A 25,108-nucleotide genomic window follows, 5' to 3' on the forward strand; every position below is an offset into this window, starting at 1 on the left:
ATTATGTTTCATCAAAACTTTAAAATTGTCATCAAAAGACATCACTGAACGAGAAAAAATACCAAGTCATAACCTAGGGAATAATATCTGCAATACATATATCTGATAAAGAACTTCTATGTAGAATATACGAAGCATTCTTACATTATTAATTTAAAAAAGATAAACGGGGAGAAAATGAGCACTTGAAAAAAGATACAAAACAGGCCAATAATCACAGGAAAAGACGCTCGGTATCATTAGTAATAAACAAACTGCAAGTAACTACAACAAAATACCAATTCACACATACTAGAGAAGTTAAAATTTAAGACTGACAATGCTAAATGTTAATCAGAATGTGGAAAGACCAGAACTATAAAATACTGCTACTGGAAAGGCAAAATTATAATACAACTCTGAAAGACAATTTGTTCATTTCATTCTTTTTTCTACTGTGGTCAAAAACAGAAAAGATAAGATTTATCACCTTAAACATTTTAAGTTAACAGTGGTATAAACAGTTCTCTGATCTTTTATGTTGAAAACTGAAACTCTAGGTCCACTGAACAACAAATCCTGTTTGTTCTCTCCTCCCAGATCCCAGCAACCAACATTTTACTAAGAGTTTGACTACTCAAAGAGGGATCATGCAGTATTTGTCTTTCTGTGATAAGCTTATTTCACTTAGCACAGTATTCTCAAGGTTCATCATGCTGTAGGATATACAGGATTTCCTTTTTTTTGTTAAGGCTGAATAATATTTTACTGTATGTATATACCACATTCTCTTTATGCATTCATCTGTTGATAGACACTTAAGGTTATTTCCACCTCTTGGCTACTGTGAATACTACAATCATGATTACACAAATTTCCCTTTAAGATCCTGTTTTCAATTCTTTTGGATAGAGACCTAGACGTGGGATTCTTAGATCATACGGTAACAATTTTGAGAAGAACCTCCAAACTGTTTTCCAAAGTGTCTGCACCATTTTACATTCCATCGATAGTGCACAAGAGTTTAAATTTTTCCACATCCTTGCCAATACCTGATATTTTGGGTTTTTTTCTTTCAATAGTGACCAAATGGTTGTAAGATAATTCATTTACTATTATGGTTGTGATTTGCATTTCCATAATGATTAGGGATGTTGCACATCTTTTCATATTACTGTTGGCCATCTGTATAACTTCTGTGGAGATATGTCATTACACTATTTTGCACATTTTTAAATACTTTTCTTTTTCCTGTTGTTGAGTAGTATGAGTTCTTTATATACGATGGATGTTAATTCCTAATCAGATATATGGCTTGCAAATATTTTCTCCCATTGTATAGGGTACCTTTTCACTCTGGTGATTGTTCCTTTGCTGGGCAGCTTTTTAGTCTGATACACTCCCACTCTCTATTGCTGTTATTTTTGTCTGAGCTTTTGGTATCATATCAAATAAATCATAATCAAATCTAAGAAGCTTTTCCCTTACATATTCTTCTAGGAGTTTTGTCATTTCAGATCTTTAATCCATTTTGAGTTAATTTTTACATGCAGGGCAAGGTTAAGGGTCCAACTTCATCCTTTTGCATGTGGCTATCCTGTTTTCCCAATACCATTTGCTGAAGAGATTATTCTTTCCCATTTTGTAGCCTTGATACAAATCTATGCAGATCATTTGAGTATGCACATGAGAACTTACTTCTCAGTTCTCTATTCTGTTCCACTAAGTCTACATTTCTATCTTTATGCCAGCACCATACAGTTAATTACTGTAGCTTTGTAATAGGTTTTGAAATTAGGAAGGGTGAGGTGCAAAGAAATATCATTGGGATTTTGGTAAGAATTGCACTGAATCGGTAAATTGCTCTGGGCAGTATGGCTGTCTTTACAATATTAGGTCACTTCATGAACACAGTATGTGTTTCCATTTATTTGTGTCTTTTTTTTGTGATGGGGTCTTGCTCTGTTGCCTAGGCTGGAGTACAATGGCACAATCACAGCTCACTGCAGCTTTGATCTCCTGGGCTCACATGATCTTCCCACTTCAGCCTCTGGAGTAGCTAGGACCACAAGTATGCACCACCATGCACAGATATTTTTATTCCTGATATTTCGTTGCACAGTACAATAGGGACTGCATTCTTGTTCAGCAGGAGAGCACCCCTTTCACCCCGCCCCTGCCAGAAATGTCAGGCAGCCATCAGGTGATGGGTTTGGCAGTTATCACACATACAGTTATCACACATACAGTTATCTCACTCACACACACACACACACACACACACACACACACAGTGTGATAACTGCAAAAATAATTCGCAGCCCACACCAGGGAGAGGCAATTTCCTGATGGTCCACAGCTGTCACACTAAAGTAATCATTGGTCACAGGCACCAGGAAGTGGCAATTTCCCAAACAGATAAAAACACTTGAAATTGGTAACTAGCTTCCAATAAAATCTCAGGAAATAGTCAAGTGAGCTCAAGGATGTGCATTGAGAGACAAAATGACAGAGTATGACCTTCTGGTGGAATGCCCCCAGAAAAGTGAAGAAAGTCTCAGATGGACATGTGTACAACTTCCTAAACACACTGTGTGTGCTCACTTCCCAAGTGTAAGGAGGGCACCATGCATGTCGGCAGCCCACCCAAAGGGAAGAATCATGAGAAAAGGGATGCAAGATGCCAGAAGTGGACCAGTACATAAAATCGTAGGATCAAGGTTAAACAAGGCACTTGACCTCCAAAGTGCCCACTTGGGTCTCTTCCAGTGTACTTTCCTTTCTTTCCTGCTATAAAGCTTTTTAACAAACTTCCACTCCTGCTCTGAAACTTACCTCAGTCTCTTTTTATGCCTCACACCTCTCAGTCAAATTCTTTCTTGAGGAGGCAAGAAGTGAGGTTTCTGCAGAACCATCAGTAATTCAGCTACTTGCTGCCCCCAACAGTTTGAAATATTTTTAGAATATAGGCTAAGCCCACTTCAAAATGTTTTTACTATATACGTAATTACAGTTAATGCAGTTAATACATGCTCAGAAACAGAAAACTGAACACTAAAAAATATCTGTATAGAGACAGAGGGGAATAAAAATAATTCCCAATCCCATGAGTGAGAGATAACCATAACATTCTGTTCAACTTGCTTCCATTTTTGGACCAGAGTTAATAATTATATCCTGATTATTTAAGTTTAGTATACAATATCCATTTTCTGTACTACTAAACAAATTTTATTATTATTTACCCTGCCTGAATTTTAACTTAAATGTTTATAAATTTTGCATGTAAGTTTCTACCGCTTAAAAACATACTATTTTATTACATAATCCATACTCACTGCAAGTGAAATGAAATACATAAAAAAGAAAAATTACTACCTTTCTATTAACATTTCAGTGTATATCCTATGAGAATTACAGTCATTAATAAGTATATTTTTCTAAAGAATGGGATATTTATCTAACATATATGCTAATTTTAGTTATCTTTTTCATGCAAAAGATATTAACAATTTTTCAAGTTCATAAAGATATACTATCATCACTTTAAATGGGTACATAGTATTCAATTGTATCAATGTGTTATTATATATTAACTAATCCCCTATTTGGGACATTGAAGTTGCTTTCCATTTTTTGCTACTATAACCAATGCTGCTATGAATGGTCTTAAATATACATTATTCGAGAAGGCCGAGCAAGGTGGCCAAGTAGAGCCTCCAGCGATCATCCTCCCCACAGGAACACCATATTAAACAACCGTCCATGCACCTTCATAGGAACCATAAAATTAGGTGAGTGATCACAGTACCTGGTTTGAGCATAATATCAAGGAAAGTGGCATTCACAAGGGTAGGAAAGACAGTCTCGCATTGCCTCCACCACCCCTCCCCTCAACCCTGGACAGCACAGCACAGAAAGAGAATCTGTGGGCTTGTGGGAGGAAGAGTGAAGTAAGTATAGAACTCTGCTTTGAAACTGAGAACTGCTCTGTCACAGCACAGGACAGAATTCCACTAGCACCCAGGGAAGGAGCATTTAGACCAGCCCTGAGCCAGAGCAGAATTCGCAGCTCAGGGGGAATAACTCGAATCCAGGTGGCTTCACTATGGGCTGACTGACGTGGCCTGGGGCACTAAATAAATATGAGTGGCAGTCAGGCCACAAGCACTGCAGTCCTAAGGCAAGCCCTGGTGCTACATACACTCTTCTCAGCGGTCAGTAGACTTCAGGTATGACCCAGTGTAACACCAGCTATGGTGGCCAGCAGAGTGTCTGTGTCATCCCTCCACCACTTCCAGGCAGTGTAACTCCAGCAAAGACTCCTTCCACTCAGAGGAAGGAAAGGGAGGAATACAGAGGGCTGTGTCTTAAAACTTAGGTACCAGCTCAGCCGCAGTAAAACCAAAAACCAGGCAGATTGCTGAAACCCAAGAATATACATCTTTCCTCCTGGACAGCATTTCTAGACCCACCCTTGGCCAGAAGGGAAGCTGTTGCCCTGATAAGATAGACCCAGTCCCTAGCAGAATTCACAATCTGCTGACTAAAGTGGTCCTGGGCCATGAATAAATAGCAGCAGCAGCCAGGCAGCAGTGGCCACAGGCCTTAGGCAAGCCCCAGTACTGTGCTGCTCTGCAAGGTTTGAGGTGCAACTCTGCACAGTGCCAGCCATGGTGACCATGACAGTGTCCATGTCACTGTTTCCCCAACTCTAGGCAGCATTACACAGAAAGAGACCCTTTGTAATTAAGAGAAAGAGAGGGAAGAGCATGAAAGACTTTGTCTGGTAACCTAGGGAATTCTCCTTTATCTTACTGAAGTGCATCATGGCAGTGTATTTAGGAGTCTCCAAGAGTCACAGTATTCCTGGGCTTAGGGATCCCACTAGTGCTGAAATAGCATAGTGACCATAGGCTTAGGTTACAACATTCAACCCCTTTTGACTTCATGAAAAGCCCTCTCAACAAGGATGGTACAAATAAGCCCAGATTGAGAAGATTAAAATAAATAATTAACTCTTCAATGTCCAGACATTAATGAACATCTACAAGCACCAAGAACATCCAGGAAAACATCACCTCAAGAAACTAAATAAGGCACCAATGACCACTCTGGAAGTGAAGGAAATATGTGACCTTTCAGACATGAAATACAAAAGAGCTGTTTTGAGGAAGCTCAAAGAATTTCAAGATAACACAGAGAAGGAATTCAGAATTCTATTGAGAAATTTAACAGAGGCTGAAATAATAAACAAACTCTAGAACTGAAAAATTCAATTGATAAACTGAAAAATTAATCAGAGTATCTTAACAGCAGAATTGGTCCAGCAAAAGGAAGAACCGAGCTAAGACAGGCTATACGAAAACACATAGAGAAAAAAAGAATCTGAAAAAAAATGAAGCATACCCACAAGATCTAGAAAACAGTGTCATAAGGGCTAATCTACGATTTATTGGCCTTAAAGAAGATGTAAAGAGAGAGACTGGGTAAAAAGTTTATTCAAAGAAATAATAACAAAGAACTTTTAAAACCCAGAAAAAAACATGAATATCCAGGTACAAGAAGGTCGAAAAACACCAATAAAATTCAATCCAAATAAGATGACCAAAGGCATGTAAATCAAACTCTCAAAGGTCAAGGATAAATAAAGAGTCCTAAAAGCTGCATAAAGAAGGAAAAGAAGGAGAAGGAGAAGGAGGAGAAGGGGGAGGGGAAAGGGAAGAAAGGGAAGGAGGAAGAGGAAGAGGAGGAGGAGGAGGAGGAGCAGCAGCAGCAGCAGCAGCAAATAACACAAAGGAGCTCTGATACGTCTGGCAGCACACATCTGAGCAGAAACCTTACAGGCCAGGAGGGAGTGGGATCATTCATACATTCAAAGTGCTGAAGGAAAAAAAAATGTCTTCCAACCTAAAATATATCCTGCAAATTTATCTGTCAACTCTGAAGGAGAAATAAAGTCTTGGCCAGACAAACAAAAGCTAAGGGATTTCACCAATACCAGATGAGTCTTACTAGAAATCCTAAAGGGAGTTTTTCAATCTGAAAGAAAAGCATGTTAATGAGCAATAAGAAATCATCTGAAAGTATAAAACTCATTGATACTAAGTACACAGACAACTACAGAATAATACTGCAACTGTGGTGTACAATCCACTCATATCTTTAGTGAGATGACTAAAACACAAGTCAACAAAAAAAACTGATAAACAAATTTAGTAAAGCTTCAAGATACAAAACGAACATACAAAAATCTATAGTGTTTCTATGTGAACAATTTGAAAAAGAAAACAAGAAAAGTAATCCCATATAATCACAAATAAAATATGTAAGAATAAACTTAACCAAGGAAGTAAAAGATGTCTACAAGGAAAACTGTAAAACACTGATAAAAGAAATTGAATAAGACACAAAAAAAATGAAAAGATGCTCCATGTTCATGGATTGGAAGAATCAATATTGCTAAAATGTCCATAGCACGAAAAGCAATCTGCAAATTCAAAGCAACCCATATCAAAATATCAATAACTTTTTTCACAGAAATAGAAAAAATAATCCCAAAATGTATTAATATATGGAACCACAAAAGACCCAGAATAGCCAAAGCAATCCTAAGCAGAAAAGAAAAAACTGAAGACATCACATTACTTGACTTCAAATTATACTACAGAGCTACAGTAACCAAAACAGCAGGGTACTGGCATAAAAACAGACACATAAACCAATGGAACAGAATAGAGAACACAGAAATAAACCCACACATTCACAGTAAATTCACTTTTTACAAATGTGCCAAAAATACACATTGGGAAAAAAACAGTCACTTTAATAAATGGTGCCAAGACAACTGGATATCGATACGCAGAGGAATGAAACTAGACCCCTATCTCTCAGCATATAGAAAAACCAATTTAAAATGGATTAAAGACTTCAATCTAAGACGTGAAACTATAAAACTACTAGAAGAAAACAGTGGGGAAACAATCCATGACATTGGTCTGGGCAAAGATTTCTTACATAAGACCTCAAAAGCATAGGGAAGCAAAGCAAAAATGTACAAATGAGATCACATCAAGCTAAAAGGCTTCTGCACAGCAAAGGGAATGATCAACAAAGGGAAGAGACAATCCACAGAATAGGAGAAAATATTTGCAAGCTACTCATTTGACAAAGAAATAATAACCAGAATATATAAGGAACTCAAACAACTCAATAGGAAAAAAAAAAAGAATCCCATTAAAAATGGGCAAAAGATCTGAATAGACATTTCTCAAAAGGTAACATATAAATGGAAAACAGGTTATTAAAAAATGCTTAACAGCACTTATCATCATAGAAATACAAACTACAATGAGATACTATTTCACTCCAGTTAAAATGGCTTTTAACCAAAAGAAAGGCAATAACAAATGCTTGCAAGAATGTAAAGAAATGGATAAAGAAAACATGGTACATACACAAAATAGAGTATTATTCAGCCATTAAAAAAAGAATGAAATATTGACTGAGGGACATTATGTTAAGTCAAATTAACCATGCACAGCAGGCCAAATATGTGGGAACTAAAAACAAAACAAAACAAAGACTGAACTCATGGAGATACAGTGTCAAATAATGTTTCTTTACCAGATGCTGAGAGGGGAAATAAAGAAGGAATGGCTAATGGGTATAAAACACAGTCAGACAGAAAGAGTAAGATCTACCATTCAGTAGCACAACAGGGTGGCTACAGTTAACAATAATTTATTGTATATTTCAAAATAACCATAGGAGTGGAATTGGAATGTTCCTAACACAAAGAAGTGATAAATGCTGATCTGATGGATACCCCAATTATCCTGATTTGAACATTATACATTGTATGCTTATATCGAAATATCACATGTACTCCATAAATATGTACAACTCTTACATATCCATAATTTTTAAAAATTAAAAACTTGTTAAAATTTTTAAATATAGATTGTCACAAATTTGATTATCACTTTAAAATAACTTCTTAGGAGTTCCTAGCCAAAGGAGACTCACTTTTTTATAGTTTTAATTGTGCAGATATGTGTATTTTCAAAGCTTTTATAGTGCCTAATGCAAAGTCTAAAAAAGTTCACAGAGGAAAAGAAGAATCAAGTTCCATGGTCTCCAGGAAAGGCTCCAATAGTAAACAATTAATAACAACTTTTGTCTGCAGGTACTACAATCTGGTCGAAGGGTAAACCTTTGCAACAACAAAAATAAAACAACAGCAGCCAGGCACAATGGCTCACACCTGTAATCCCAGCACTTCGGGAGGCTGAGGCAGGCAGATCGCTTGAGCTCAGGAGTTCATGACTGGCCAGGGTTACATAGCAAAACCATGTCTCTACCAAAAGTACAAAAAATTAGCGGGATGTGGTGGTGCATGCCTGTGTCCCAGCTACTTGGGAGGCTGAAGCGGGAGGATCACTTGAGCCAAGGAGGCGGAGGCTGCAGTGAGCCAAGATTGTCACTGCACTCTAGCCTGGATGAAAGAGTGAGATCCCATCTCAAAAATAAATAAATAAAAATAAAGTAAAAAAAAAATAAAACAATGGCAAGTCTGACAATGCCTAAGGGAAATCAAAGAACAATCAAGTAATTCTTTCTTAAGAAAGCTACACTCAGTTAAAAGAAGACAAATGTAGAGTAGAAATCCCAGATTTAAGAAAATAAATCAAAGATCTAGAAGTAGGTATCAAAGTATTCCCAGAAGGTGGCCCATTTACAATTCTTCCTTGACCATGAGTTTATTAAGGAAAAGGATACATTATAAAGAAAAAAAAATAGGGCTTGTGGACTTAGTAATAACTAAGCCTTTGATATGTCTGACAGAAGAAAACTATTGAGTTAACTACTACAGACACTAGGCAACTTACAGAAACATCTAGAATCCAGATCTTCTGGTTCTCATTCTACTATTCTGTCCTCCATATTTTCCCCATTATACAGTATAAAATGTGAGTTACATGTCAAGTAGTTCAAATCCCAAGTTGTATTTAAAAATCAAATAGTAGCCATTAAAAATACTCATCATCTATAGACACAGGTAGTAAAATATTCTATTTTTTTAAAGAAACAGTAGTAGCACCATAACCGCAAGGAAGATAATCAACAAAATTCTTAAAGAGAATTTGGCCAACACATTCAAAATATAAGCAAATAAAAATATTGAAAACACAGAGATTACTTCAGAAACATTTTTACTTAATTTCTTTAATAAATTACTGCTTAAACACCCTATCTCCCAACTATATTTTTACATTTAAAAAATTATTTCTAAAACAGAGTTGTAATTTTAAAAGGCACCTACCATCCATATGACATACTGATTAATATAATCAGGATCACTGAGTTGATTTATTAATGGAAGAAGAATTCCTCGTGCAAGGATTTCCTGAAAAAAAAGTAAAAAACAAAAACAAATTTAATCTATTTCTGAAATCAACAGCATAATGTAAATATTCTAACACAATGCTGTTACTTAAGAAAAGTATGATATACATGTAACTAGAACTTGATAAGCAACACAGTCTTATAAAAAGATGAACTACTATGCCTCAGTTTAGATAAATGAGATTAAGTTACCTATATCAACTTGGACACATCTCCACAGTAACAACTGTGGAGTGAAATAAAGCAAGATGATACCTCTAAGTATGTTAGCATTGATGTCAATTTTAAAAAGACAAAATATAAGACTAACAGTGTTTATGGATTCACTTATCTTTATTAAAACTATAGAAACAGAAAAGAAAAGGGAAGGATACAAACTGATTTTAGAACTACTACCAAGGGAGGAAACGGCAACTACAGTACATTATCAACACTGGTTACATCTAGGTGGTTGGTACATAAATGTCTACTGTATTATTCTCTATGCTTCTCTGTGTTTGAATAGTTTCCTAATAAACATTTTTAAAATAGATATATTAATCGATTCAACATTCTCTAAAATCTACCTTCCCATTCTTTACAGTTGTTTATGTTCCTATGCAGAACAATTGACTGCAGAATCAATTACCCTATTAAATAAATCTTGATCATTCCAACAGAAATATGCTTGAAATACTCATGCCCTGTATCTATAGCATTTAACACTTGATATTTTCTCTGTAATTATAAGTCTTATATTTTTCTAATAGAGGCAACTATCTAGGAAACCTCCATATGAGTGGAATTGGTCAACTTATCTATTGAATTATTTATTCTCAAAAATATTTACCTTCCTCATCCCATCTTCTTAAGGTCATTGTTTTAAACATGGCAGGCATTTGATAAATGAGTAGAAAAAAAGAAACTAAGAATTTAGTAGATTCTATAAATACAATGATTTCAGCTGGTATTACCCTTTAGTGCCAGTAATATATAAATTTATGAAACCTAATTTCTTAAGAATATTGGGGGAGGTTAAATAACAATAAGCTTAACAGGATGTAAAATTTTTCTAAGTAAAGGATCACAGAAGGTGGTCTTTATTTTTAGTAAACTGTACAAGTCTCTTTTGTAAGCTGTACAAGTCTCTGCCAACTATTACCCCCATGATGAATCAGTATTTCCAAAAAGCACTAATGGAGGCACCAGTAATTTTTTTGAAATGTCTTTGGAGACACTTTACAGTCTGAAATGACAAAAAATTGCTTCTTTCAAGGTTAGTTTTAGTCTCCTACTTCTTCAAAATTGTATTTACGTATGTAATTCCTTCCTTCAAATTATGTCTCTGGCCACATGTTCAAATTTTAAAATGCACTTTGTTAGGAGAAAGTTTACTCACACACACACAGAGACACACACACACACACACACACACACACACACACGCACACACACACACTTTCTCCAATGCTTCTTTTCAAAAGGAGAAAAAAACACCTGGGGAAAATTTTTGATTAAATTTTGTGTTTATTAGTTGGTGCAATAAGTCGATTTGTATTAGAAAACTTCTAATCTGTCACATTAAAGGGTTTGGTTAGTCAAGGGCTAGTCATATGACTCGAGGTCCTAGTGAGAGCTCTAAATATTCCAAGCAAGTAGCCACTTCCACATAAATCCTAAAGACCACCAATTTTTAGAAGACAGCAATGTTTGTCAAACATGGGGCCTAAAAGATACAAAATCATTGAAGCCATATCTTTAAAGGAATAAAACATAGTAATGGCAAGAAAGTAGAGGCAATTAAATAGCAATTATCTCAAATACTGTGACTTACACAATCTATACAAAGTATCCGTACAAAGAAAATTAAAACTCTTTCATCTGTTATTTAATCTAAACAAAAATATCCTGTGAGAAATTTTAGAATTACTGACAAAAGAAAACAAAGAAAGAGCTAAAGGAAAAAAAACTGACTTGCTGAATGCATGGTCTGTAATTATCCTCACTTAATTAGATTCAACCAAAAAGTAATAAAATACTGGCCTAAAAGAGAAATTTATTTTTAAAAAATGTGCTCATTAAAATCCTACTTATTTTAAATAACTTCCTGTAGCAAGGCAGATTTTCATTCATGGCTCTTAGGAGTCAACTTAATCTTCAAGAAGCTGCAGTAGCATATGCACCACAGCCATCAAGAGGGTAAATGGGTTTCCTTTTGCATTAAAACTGATTGTCTGAGCATCTGCTATGTGCCAAGTATTATGTTAAGCACTAAGTATATACTTATGATAAATACAGATATAATCTCTGTCCTCATTAGAGTTACAATTCATCTGGGAGAAAGAGGTATCAAATTAACAACCAAATTACCATCTTAAAATATGGTAAATGCTATGAAGGAAAACAATTGGATACTATCCATAATAACAGGGAATTATGAGGGAGATTTAGATTGGGTGGTCAGGGAGGGCATCTCTAAGGAAGCGACATGTAGTGAGATATGAAGAATGAATACAATTTAGCTGATAGAATAAGAGGAATCGGGTTTTCTTTTTTTTTTTTTCTTTTTTTTGGAGAGGGAGTCTAGCTCTGTCGCCCAGGCTGGAGTGCAGTGGCGCGATCTCAGCTCACTGCAAGCTCCGCCTCCTGGGTTCATGCCATTCTCCTGCCTCAGCCTCCCGAGTAGCTGGGATGACAGGCGCCTGCCACCATGCCCAGCTAATTTTTTGTATTTTTAGTAGAGACAGCGTTTCACCGTGTTAGCCAGGATGGTCTCGATCTCCTGACCTCGTGATCCGCCCACCTTGGCCTCCCAAAGTGCTGGGATCACAGGCGTGAGCCACCGCGCCTGGCCGAGGAATCATTCTTAACAGAGAAAAAAAGGACATGAGAGGCAGGGAGGAAAATGGCACTTTTGGGGGAAAATGCCAGTGTGGCTGGAGTATAGTGACCACTAACAAAGACTATCCTTGACCAAACTTAGGCTCCTCTGAATCCTCCACCCATTTATGCCTTAACCTTTGAGTTTCCATGTCTGTTCATCTTTTCATTGCAGTTTTAGCAAGAATTCTATCAAGTGGGTTTAGCCAAACCTCCCTCACCTTAAATTCCTCAGTCCCCACCCTTTGTGTCTGTCTGAACATCCCATCCTGCTTTCAACAAGAATCCTATTAAGTCTGTTTAACCAGAATTCCCACTACATCTGATGTTTCCTTTTAGTAATTTTCCATCCACTGATCCCCAGCCTGCTCCTTGGCTATAAATCCCAACTTGTTCTTTTTTATTCAGAATTGAGTTCGGTCCTAAACCAAGGTCACTTTTCCCCTACTGCAACAGTTGCTGGATAAGGTCTGTTTTTTACTGCACTTACTGTCCAGTTCTGGTTTTCCATGACATTGCTTGGCATGAAGGCTAGAGAGGTAAATAAGGCCACACTACATGCGAACCTATAAGCCTCTTGAAGGACTTGAGATCTGAAAAATTTACTAGATGATCATACCACTTACTAGGATGGAGAGAAGACTAAAAGGCACACAGGATATGGAGGTAAGAATAAGACTTCCACTTTGGACATTTCAGTTTTAAAAAGCTGTGAGTCACTCAAGTGGTGATTTCAAGAGGGCAGCTCAGAGTTGCCCGGAGCTCAGAAGGTAAATCTGAAATAAAGCTATAAATTTCAAACTCATTAGCATTTGGAAAGGCGTTTAAAGCCACAGTAATGGATGAGCAAGAAAAAGTCTTGGGACTTAAGATCTTGAATAATCAAAATTTAAGCAGAAGAGAAGTTAAGGAGTATAAACATGACTAAAAAGGAAAGCAAAGGTGACTAAAAATGAGACCAGTGACATGAAAGAAAGGAGAAAATAGAGTTTCAATAAGGAAAAGATGGCAAGACATGCGAAATAATGCTGAGATTCCACGTAACAGTAGCTGGCTGGAGTAATATGTAAACAGATTATTATGCCAAATGGATACTCTGCATGAACAAATGCTATACCTGACTAGTACTATCTTCCTTAAGTGGCAGATATGAATCTAGTGATAGACATCCAGGTACTTGCCACCCTTCATAATGACCAGCCCAAATAATTGGCCTTAACAATATATAGTTAACGTATCAGGCTCCTCTCATCAAAACTAAGCACTTTCTATTACTTCACATAAGTACCATTAACATACCTGAGAAGTACACTGAACCCCAAGCTAGGTAGATGTTAGGAAATTGTATGGTATTGCTTATAAACAATAACATGCAAGCATAAAAGCAAGTCTCAGGAATTGTTATCTATTTTGCAGGACAGACTAAAGAGATCATAAGCTTTTATTTTTAGGAAAATTCAAAACTTTCACGTTACGCATTCAACCAGGACATGTTCTTGTGTAGCTAGCCTTTCTAAATCATTACCAGCAGCCAAAGACAAATGTTATTCCTTTAAATTTACACACAGAACTTTACTCTGAAGGTTAATACTCAGGGAATAACAAGTCCAAGACTACTATTCTCATCTGACATTAATTTTCCAATTGCTAAAAAACATAATCTTAACTGTACAGTTTTTAAAGTTTCTGTCCAAAAATGTTATTTTTATCTAACCTGATTTAGATAACACTAGGGTATAAGAAAATTTAAAACAAACTTTTGTCATAACCAAAAACCAAAGCACCTAACTATCAGCCAGAGACTTCTGGGGGATTAGTGGGAGGTTTCCATGAACCTGAAGTTCCCCCGAAGCTTGGGTTTCAGGTGACCCTTTCAACACCATTTTCATAATAATGCTAAGACATTATTTAACTTTTCACTCTTGTTCTTTCATGTACACACAGTGACCTTTACAAAGTTACATAATGCTATGATGGTATCGAGCTATTAGGTAATGAAATACATGCTTGCATATTTTCATGTTTTAAAAATTTCTTAGTCTTCACTTGTGTAAATATTTTAAAGAAAACTCACATAAACAAAAGCTCTTTGGAGTCTTCAATAATTTTTAAGAGTGTAACAGGGTCTTAAGACCAAAAATTTTGAAAACTACTGCTCTACATTTTTTTACAGGTATGATTTGGTATGAGTTTAAGCTTACCCTGACAAAGTATCGCATGATCTTGTTCTGGAAATCTCCAGGAGGTAGCAATAAATATAGTAAGACCTCACACAAATCCCTTAGGAATCCTAAAAGTAGAAAAAGTAGCTATCATAACATTAGAAAATATAAAGTCTACACTTCCTCTTGATATATAAGATACATTAAAAAAGGCAGAAATAACCAGTTCCCTGGTTACAATGGCTTATTTTAGTAATTAGTACACATCAGTATTCATTAAAAATTCCTTCATTATTCTCCAAGTAGTAACTATTCATTAATCAACTTAATTTTTTTTAATTTTGCTGTTTTAACCAGTTTTTTGAATCATAAAAAAATTTCGTTACAAGTCTTTTTTCCCAAAATAGTTTTAGATGGACCAGGTACTCTGTAATTCTACCACACATTAATTAGCTTTCCATACTTAAAAGTTATTCACACATTTAAAAATATAGCTGTAATTCTTCTTTCAAGAAGACACCTCCACCATCTCAGCAGGCTATAACAAAGGAAAAAAAGAGTATGCTCTTCTATTCTGCTGATTTAAGAGAGCTCAACTTACATAAAAGTATTGCACATCAGTATATCTATGTGTTACATTCTAAGTTACTGTAATATAAATTGACCCTTGAACAAAGAGTCTGAACTGCTCAGGTCCACTTATATGTGGATTTTTTTCAGTAAATATATTGGAAAATTTTTTAGAGATTTGTGACAATTTAAAAAACTCAAGAGATGAACCGCATAGCCTAGAAATATCAAAAAAATTCACAAAAAGGTATGCCATGAATGCATAAAATATATGCAGATACTAGCCTATGTGTTAATCAATTGTTTACATTATTGATAAGGGTTATGGTTAACAGTGGGCTGTTAGTATTTAAGTTTTTGGGGGTCAAAAGTTATGCACAGAATTCTGTCTGCACAGGGAGTCAGTACCCCAAACCCTCTCACTGTTCAAGTGTCAACTATACTTCTTAACAGTGCTAATAAACTGGCCATTAAAAGCTGAATTATACAATAAACATAAAAAGAAAAGGGAAAAGAAGAAAGGAAGAACAAAGAAATAAATAAAAATATTTAAAACATTTTCAAAATCTAAGAAAACAATTTCAACAACTAGAAGGGCTTTTCTATAGTTGTTCCTATGCTGACACTTTCTGGGAATATAATTGCATAAGTGATCCTCTTAATTTAAAACTGTGCCAATTAACAAAGACTTAATACTTGCAAAACTGGGAAGATAACGTCCTCAGCTAAAACTTGTCTCGTGTAAACTCCTACCAATAAAAGACAAGCCCGTTGAAATCTATAAATTTTATTTGAAATCACAGTATCATTCCCTTAGGAAATATTTTATGGTAACAGGTATACTTCTGAAGCAAAAATAATAAATTCAAGAGGAAGAGAAATTACTACAGATAAAAAAATTCAGTCATAAAATGTTTGTGTTTGCTATATTTTAAAAGTAGATTGGTAATTTCTTTTCTTTTTTTTAGACAGGGTCTCACTCTCGTCACTCAGGCTGGAGTGCAATAGCATGATCACAGGTCACTGCAGCCTTGACTTCCCAGGCTCCGGTGATTCTCCCACCTCAGCCAGCTAATGTTTCGTACTTTTAGTAGAGACAGGGTTTCGCCATGTTGCCTAGGCTGGTCTTGAACTCCTGGACTCAAGCAATCCAGGCCCTTCGGCCTCCCAAAATGATGGGATTACAGGCATGAGCCACTGCACCCAGCCAGGACCAGTTAATTATTAAAGATGACCTTTAAAGAAGAAAACAGAATCTGGAAACTACTTTTAAGAGTTACAAAATAAAATAAAATGAATAGCATCTTTACTATGCTACCTGCCCTAAGTAAGAATAATTTTACCCTTAGATTTTTTCACTGGTTCTGCTAACTTGACTCTAGCCAGCTACTATTGTCAAAAAAGTTAAATTAAAAGAAAACCTTCTTCATCTTTGGGGGAAGTGCACACTAGATCACGGCAAACCTCCTTCTCCATTTCAACTTCAACTTCAAAGAAGGTATCTACAAGATCTTCTGCTGTACCTAAAGAAAAACAATTCAAGATATATAAAATGATGAAAGGAAAACAGATTTTTAAATCCTAGTTTTCAAATGGAATAAAGATATTACCTTTCACTTGATCATCTTTCTCTGTTATTTTCTGTTGAGCCTTTCTGAATACTCGTAAGTGTGTGCCAAAGTCATCTACAATGCGTGTAGTAAAATAAGGTTGCCAGTCTATTTCTTTTGACCTTATAAAAAACACATTACATAAAAGGATTATATAAATGCTTTATCAGAAAATATAAATTCATTTTAATGACTACTGACAAACAACATGATTATCTGAGACTGTAAATTTAAATTGAGATTTTCATTCATTATTACCTGTTAGTACTGTTTCACAAGATTCAAAGTAAATCAAATCTACTTCACTAAGTCTTCTAACAATATTACTTGAATTATTTTATGTGCCAAAGCTTAAAACTACTATCTAAAGGCTTAAAATAGAAAAAGAAATTAATTTTTTCCAGTTAAATTTGAAGTGAATCTGACAATAGTATATCATGTACTTTCTCAGCCCCAACATAAGAATACATAAGGAATTCTGAATAGTTTTGTTTGCTTTAAAAGAGCATTTCAAACATTTCTTGGTTTCTTCTGAACTTTCTGATTTCTCCACATTCGTCTTTTTAGCTATGCAACACATGTTCTGAACGTTCTGTTTGAATACACTAGCACTTAAAAACTTGGCCATGGCCAGGCACAGAGGCTCACGCCTATAATCCCAACACTTTGGGAGGCTGAGGCAGGAGGATCACTTGAGTCCAGAAGTTCAAGACCAGCCTAGTCGACATGGTGAAACTGTCTCTACAAAAATTACAAAAAATTAGCCAGGCATGGTGGCATGCACCTATAGTCCCAGCTGCTAGGGAAGCTGAAGTGGGAGGATCACCTGAGCCCAGGAGGTCAACGCTGCAGTGAGCTGTGACCACACCACTGCATTCGAGCCTGGGAACAGAGCTATCTCACCAAAAAAAAAAAAAAGCCTTAACCATTAGAAATAACTAATTACAAGGAAATGGTATAAAGAATGATGTAAAATATCACACATATAAAAGCCTTTAGAATACTCATGAAAAGGTGATTACTAATTTTAAGAAGTCACCTAGTACTCTATCTCAAAAGCAACAGACCTCAAAAGATACTGTTAATTCAGTATACCAGTGAAACAGGTAAAAAACACAATAGATAACTCAAAAACAATTTATATCTCTCCTTGGATTGGGTGATTTTTTAATATAATGTTCTTTTTCATAAAATCGCACTAAAATTAATTCACCCAGGAACATACCAAGTAGATAGAAAACAAAGAGTCTATTCATGAAGATGCTAGACAATGGAGGAACCAAAAAAGTATACCATAATTCATTATGGTAATTACCCACACATACAATAAAAAGGCTAGTGAAGATGCTGACTTAATTACTGTTACTTTTTGGGAAAAAAAAAAAAAGCCTTAAAGAGTCAGTATGATGTTGAAAAATAAATGGCTGTTTTCAAGTAAAAAAATAAGTTATTAACACTAAGGTTTGTTGTATACATGAAACTAAAGAGAAAGCCGTAAGTATATGAACACGAAAACAAATTAACATAAAAAGGTGGATCCCTAAGCTCAGTAATCCGAGGATGAATTAATTAACATTATTTAGAATATAAGAGCCATGCATATAAGCATATAACTAAACTTGGTAACAATATTCAGTCTCAACATAAACCTAAAATAAAAACTTAAACCTAGCAGTCTCTAGAAACTCTTTTTTCTTATTTAAAAAAATAAATCACAATCTGTGTAAGCATCTTTCAAAAATCTTTACATGAATATTTATTCAAAATCATCCATACTTGAAAATTTTATAAAAACAAAATTTACTTAGTATAGGCCATAGCTCATTTAATCCATAAAAGGTTCATTTTGACAAATTTAGAAGAAAGCAGAATATATAATATTTCAAGTTACATCTGTCCTGTTTCATGGTACAATGCTGTTTATTTAATTTACTGAAACTTTCAAACAAAATAAATGTTACCAATTTAGAAGACATTTTAAATCCATCTTGATTCATTATAGAGGATGTAATGACATTTTAAACGAATAAAATTATCAAGCAATGCAAATACATACAAATTATTTTAAATTTGATGTACAGATTTCTATTTTCAATACAGAAATATGTTGAGGGTAGGAAAAATAGGAAAAACAGTACCGATATCTTATCTCTTTCTGAGGTTATTTTCCTTCTGCTTGACTTATTTCCACTGACATGCAAACTTAATATAAATCTCAAAAGAACTTTCTAGATTAGGAAGAACAATAGCACACTTCTTCCCATTTATAAATCAGGATATATACTAACAATTTCTAGTAATGTTTGTCTTAACAAAATTGGAAAATACTTTGATGACAGTGAAGTACTTTCTAAAATCACGACATGATAAATATGTAATAAATGCAATGTGAAAATGAGTAAGAAATATTTCATTTATGTAATAGCCATACTTCTACTGCATTTACTACATAGCTTTCTATTAGAGCTCTTAGTATCAATTATTCTTACATTATGCCAACAGTCAAAACTCTTTTTCATTTTGCTTAAAATATTCCCCCATATAATTCTTAGTCTAGTAAAACAACCGGGCTATTACATAATGCATCTTATTACCAACACTTGAGCTTTATTATTACTAATAAGCTGTAATTTCTTGAATTTAAAAATAAAAGAACACAATCCCTATATGACCAAAAAAAGTGATACAATTAACCCTAGCTTGAAAACATTTATAGTAGGCCCCTGAAGCTTATGTATCTTGACAGAATGGTTGCAAGAAAAAATTAAGAAGGTTAACTAGGAATGCAAACAACTAATGAAATTTTAACTGAAAGCACAAAAGCAAAACAAAACTATAAAGTGTGTCTCTCTGAACATAAATTTTGCATGCCCTCATCTCTGTCTCTAATGCTACCATCGTATCCCTCGCCACCATTCTACTTACAGGTCTCCCACATCCACTCGTTTCCCTTGCATTCCAATTTCCATAAAGCAGTCAAATTTTTAAAATAGGATATATACAGCTTTAAAACTGCAATAACACCCCATTATTATTAGGACTAAGCATAAACACCTTCTCTAAGATCTTCCATACCGGAAAGCCCTTGTGTATTTCCTCATCATCATCTATTTCACCCTCTCCCTTCCTCTTTGTTATGCAGATTCACAGGCTTTCTTTCCATTTGTCAAGTGCAAATATGCCCCTTTTACTCTCAGTGCCTCTGGACAGACTATTCCCTCTACCAAATTTGCTTGGCATTGCCTACTCTCCATAAATTTTCCTTCTCTCCCCCCATTCACTTGACAATTCCCACTTATACATTAAAGTTCATCTAAAATGTCAATTCCACATGCCAACCTTCACTGACCCCCACCCTCTCCACTATTCCTTCAGACTAGGTCCTGTCTCCAGTTATGCATTCTAATAATACCAAACTTTCCACTTTTTATAGCTCTTACAACCTACAGTTGAATTATTTGCTGTTAGAACATTAATCTCAGTAAGGCACAGATTGACTGTGTCTGTTTTTTTGTTTGTTCATTTTGTTTGTTTTTTTTTCAATAAAGTCTCGCTATGTTGTCCAGGCTGGAATGCCATGACTATTCACATGCATATTCACAGTGCAGCCTCAAACTGCTGGGCTCAAGTGATCCTCCTACCTCAGCCTTCTGAGTAGCTGGGAGTACAGGCACATAGCACTGCACTCAGCCAACTGTGTTTGTTTTATTCATAGCTGTATCCCCCATGGAAAAGTAATGATTCGAACATTATTAGAGGCACTCAATGCATATTGATTTATTGATTCCTTTTTCAGGGTCGAAGCACTGTTTACAATGGGTGTTTGGAGAATGGCAACAGGAGGCACAAACAACAATTGCTTCCTTACTCCTTAAAGTGTTAAAGTAGAATATGTACTGAGAAGCTCTTTTTGTCCCATGGCTACTTAATGCCAATCCCTTAAAAAGGCAAGGAAAGTCCCAAATATGTGGTTGAGTTTAGGATTGTAAATTGCCTCACTTGTTCCATCTATTCTAAGCAGTGTACAGCTCATCATCAGTAGCACAAAACATTACCAAAATCAAGTATTTCTGGAAAACGCACTGGACTGACACAGATGCCTTTGATTCTAACAAAAGACTCTCCCAAATGATGGGTCTTTTACTCAAATCAAAGGCATCAGTGCCAGTCTATGAAATTCAGCAAGTCACATCATTTCCCAAAGTTTGTTTTCTCTAACAACACTTATTACATCTTTGAGTCTATGATTATATTAGCTACATAAAACCACACATATACATACACAGGGATGGAGTGTATAAAAAACTGGTAATTGGGCAGTAGGTAAATTTAAACATTCGATCAAAAGAGGGAGCCATGAATATATTTCACTTTAAGTTCAATTATATAAATCTTCCTGTGTAGGAATAAGACTTTTTCTTTGGTGAAGGCTCTGCTGAGTGGTATTAACATGACCTGGGTCTTGAAAAATCTATGAACTGTTCCTACACTGCAAAACCTATGGTTTCCAGTTTCTTTAAAATGGCATGGCAATAAAGACATTTGTGAACAAATCTGCACGCAGAGTCCTTGAAGACTTTCAAATTTCATAGTTGCCTTTCGCTCACTTAATTCAATTACACTCTTCAACCAGCTGCGAGTAATTCCAAAGCAAGTGACTTGGTTTTCATAGAAACTACCTTGTCATATTCATATTTCTTCAATCTAAGTTGAGTGTTAATTAAACTACCTGATTATCATAAAAAGTGTAACTGGGATATTTAGGCTCAAAAACAAACACAACTTTTGTTTCAACGTGTTTGATTATCTGTCTCCTCTAAATCACCAATATTCAGGTCACACTACAGACTAATTGTATCAGATTTTCTGGAGGTGGGGTCCAGGTATCACACAACTGACTTTTGATAAGCATAAAACTCCAAGGGTGGAAACAGAAGTGGATAGATGTAATAGAGCCTAGTCTTAATGCTAAGGTTATCAGTCAGTACAGCATACAAAGGGAATGGAGAGCACTGGCTAACCAAACATCAGTTAAGAGAACTTTCACTGCAATAGCACAGAATAGGAACCATTTCAAAATCAGCTTAAAATTTTGTTGACGAGAACCACACACACAAAGACTATAGATTAAGTGATATGTCATAATTTAAAGAGGCTTCATTAAAGAGGCTACACTTAAATCTTGATGAAAGAGCAGTATTTATATGAGAGAAGAAAGGACACAGGAATGAGCAGAAGAGGGGGATGAGCATGATAAATATATATGCAAGGGTCATCTTGTAGACTTGCCTGACTAGAGGAGAGGGTGATCGTTTGGCAGTAATGGCGATCTTCACATTCATGGCAGAATATTTTCCTGGAAAAGGTGCCTTATGTCAAAATGATAAAAGTAAAAGCTGCTTTTTCCACAGAAAACAATCCTATAATAAATGTTATGCTCCTGATGCCACATTAGTTTTTCAGAGAAATGACTACGAAGACCTTTTTTAAAAACAGTAAGAATGGTAGAGTATACTATATACTGCATAATGTGTAGGTATACATATAGACACTATATGTGCAACACACACACACACACACACACAGAGGTCCATAGAATCTTAGTATTTTAGAACTGAAAGGAATCTCAAGGGAAAAGGTATATACATATACACATACACAAACACACACACACACGCACATTAAGAGTTGGCCTTTTTAAAGGTATGTTAATAAGATCAATATAATAACCAATCACATAAAATTATAATAATATGTATTAATCTTCTACAAAAGGTCTTTATCTTCTATGTAAAAAAAAATAGAAATTTTTGAAAAATCATTAAAATAGAATTCCTAGTTTTCTTGGGTAGATTTTTGACAACTTTGAGTAGATTTTGAGAAAAGTTTTACTCCATTAGAAGGCCTTTTGATCAACTGACTCAGACTTTTTTTTGTTGAGAGAAAGCAACTGAGTGGCTTATCTGTGAAAGAAAAAAATTCCTTCTCCTGAGTGTCTGAATCAGATACTAAGTCCCCCTCCTAATTCACTATTAGAAAGGATATACTACTCTTCACTCTAAATACATAATCCTTTACTTGTTTCCATCCTTCAGAGTCCTTGAAGAACTACTTTGTTAACGGTGTCAAAAACTCAGGCTGAAATTGAATTTGGGTAAAATTGTAAAGGCACAGAATTGTAAGCTTCATTTTGAATCCACTAAATCAATCCCCCCTACGTCAATTCAGTCATAAATACTACATGTTACCATAACCATCTCTCTAGAGTCCCCTTTTATCATCCACTTTAAGGATTTAGTTGTCAGTATTGATTAAAATAATGAAACTAATTTGACCTTCTTCACAAACATTTCTGAACTTAAAGTTAATGTATGAGTACCCCCTACCATAGTCCTCAAAAATATATGGGGAATTCTTTCATAGGAGCTAAATTAGCAACCACACAAGGAAATAAATCTCATTACTTCAGGTTTACAAATCTGCCTCTGCCCCCTCTTCACTTAGCTGTATCCTCTCCAACTGTGAGCTGGAGTAGGCAAACAATTGTGTACATCTCTTCCTATTTCCATGTTCAGTGACTTCATGCTGATAGCTTAAAACTGAACGTGGTGGGAGAACTTAAACTTCAGAAAACAAAAAAATCAAACTCATAACACTACAGATTTATTGTTTTCAGCATTCTATAAAGAACAGCAATAGTCTGGTTGTACAAAAACTTTTTTATTTCATTGATACAAGGGTTTTAATCATCGAGAAAAGATTAGTAAATGTATTTTATGTTTAGAATCAAGCATTCTTTCTGATCATTTAGAAATATATTAAAAGGTTTAAATAAATTTTGTTATCCTACTATAAGACCCCTACTAATAAAACAATAGATATGAAGAGTACTTTAATCCCAAAGTAAATTAACTCTAATTAGCAATCCTATATACTTAAAAAAAAATAACTCCCCAAATGGTATTCAAAATGTGGAGTGTGATGGAGTATGTTAGTGTGTGTTTTGGGAGGAAACATGATTGAAAAGAAATCAAGATTAGTAACAACCTGACCAGAGAATCTTACTATTTTAGAACTGAAAGGGTTCTCAAATCACTACCACAATTCCCTGTAATTTCAGAGCCAGAATTTAAATTACATATTCTAGGAGACACAGTGAGACCAAGGTTTTGTTAAACAAAACAGGGTTCCAGGAAGCGGAGGTTGCAGGGAGCCTAGACTGCGCCATTGTACTCCAGCCTGGGCGACAGGGCAAGACTCTGTCTCAAAAACAAAAACAAAAACAAAACCAAACAGGGTTCTTAACTTTCAGTTCAGTGTTCTTTCTACTCTACCATAACAAGAAAACAAAACATCCTGATTCATAGAAGTAATAAGCAAATTGGTGGAAACGAACTTAGGCATGCAGTTTTATATGACTGTATTAAAGGAAATGGTATTTAGTGAGCTATAACACTGCTTAAGAAGTGCAGTCCTATATCCTATATTTCAATGCTTCAAAGAGATTCCAATATCCAGATGTTCTGAAGGACTTAGATCTCAGAAAATAGTAAAAAATTTACACAGAAGTACACACATAAAGTATAGTCATCATTTCAGGAGTACAAAAAACAAGACGTGAACACCTTAGTTAAGATAAAATACAGGAAAAAAAATAACATGGGGCTAAGTGCACATCTTCTTAAGTATGTTAAAGTATAGAAAATTAAACTCATGATGTTAACTATTTTAGTAAACAGGAGTATTAATAAAACTACTAAAACTAAGATCTAAGTCCTTCAGAACATCTGGACATTTCTTCTATAGTGAAATGTCTATTCAAATTATTTCCCCATTTTTTAATTAGGTTACTTGTCATTTTATTATTGAGTGTGCTGTTGCTTTTTTTAATACATACTTTTAATTCTGGGATACATGTGCTGAATGTGCAGGTTTGTTACACAGGTATACACGTGCCATGGTGGCTTGCTGCACCCATCAACCTGTCACCTACATTAGGTACTTATCCTAATGCTATCCCTCCCCTTGCCCCCCACCCCCCAAGAGGCCCCGGTGTGTGATGTTCCCCTCCCTGTGTCCATGTGTTCTCATCGTTCTCATCTCATCACGCCACTCATGGGTGAGAACATACGGTGTTTGGTTTTCTGTTCTTGTGTTAGTTTGCTGAGAATGATGGTTTCCAGCTTCATCCATGTCCCTGCAAAGGACATGTACTCTGCTTGTTTTTATAAATACAGTTTTATTGGACAGTTATGCTCATTTATTTGCATTTTGTCCATAGCTGCTTTTGTGCTACAATGGCAGAATTTACTAGCTGTGACAGAAATGATGTGGCCTACAAATCCTAAAATCGTTGCTGTTTGGCTCTTTAGAAAAAAGTTTGCTGATTCCTGCAACAGACAGTTGTATAGCCATTAAAATATATAAGAAGAATTACAAATATATAGAAAATATATTAGAATCACAACTATACAAAGTAGCATATGCTGTATGATTTTTAGCTATATAAAAATTGTGACT

General features: G+C 35.3%; 1 protein-coding gene across 6 annotated transcripts in view; it reads right to left on the reverse strand.

The window, feature by feature from the left end:
* Window positions 1-25,108, reverse strand: part of SNX13 (sorting nexin 13) — a 157,879-nt gene that overhangs the window by 68,574 nt on the left and 64,197 nt on the right. For 3 of the 6 annotated variants that reach the window (XM_003825023.6, XM_008978706.5, XM_055115733.3), the window contains exons 6-9: window positions 16,589-16,710; window positions 16,400-16,501; window positions 14,448-14,536; window positions 9,305-9,388 (exon numbers count right to left, since the gene is read on the reverse strand). In XM_003825023.6, the coding sequence (XP_003825071.2) occupies window positions 9,305-9,388; window positions 14,448-14,536; window positions 16,400-16,501; window positions 16,589-16,710 (397 nt within the window). Of the gene's footprint in view, window positions 1-9,304; window positions 9,389-14,447; window positions 14,537-16,399; window positions 16,502-16,588; window positions 16,711-21,877; window positions 23,848-25,108 lie in introns of those variants that run through there. The other 3 variants (XM_055115731.2, XM_055115732.1, XM_024929584.5) reach the window with 2 other exon arrangements.

Source organism: Pan paniscus, chromosome 6 (genome assembly GCF_029289425.2).
Source record: "Pan paniscus chromosome 6, NHGRI_mPanPan1-v2.0_pri, whole genome shotgun sequence".
Taxonomy (NCBI): Eukaryota; Metazoa; Chordata; class Mammalia; order Primates; family Hominidae; genus Pan; species Pan paniscus.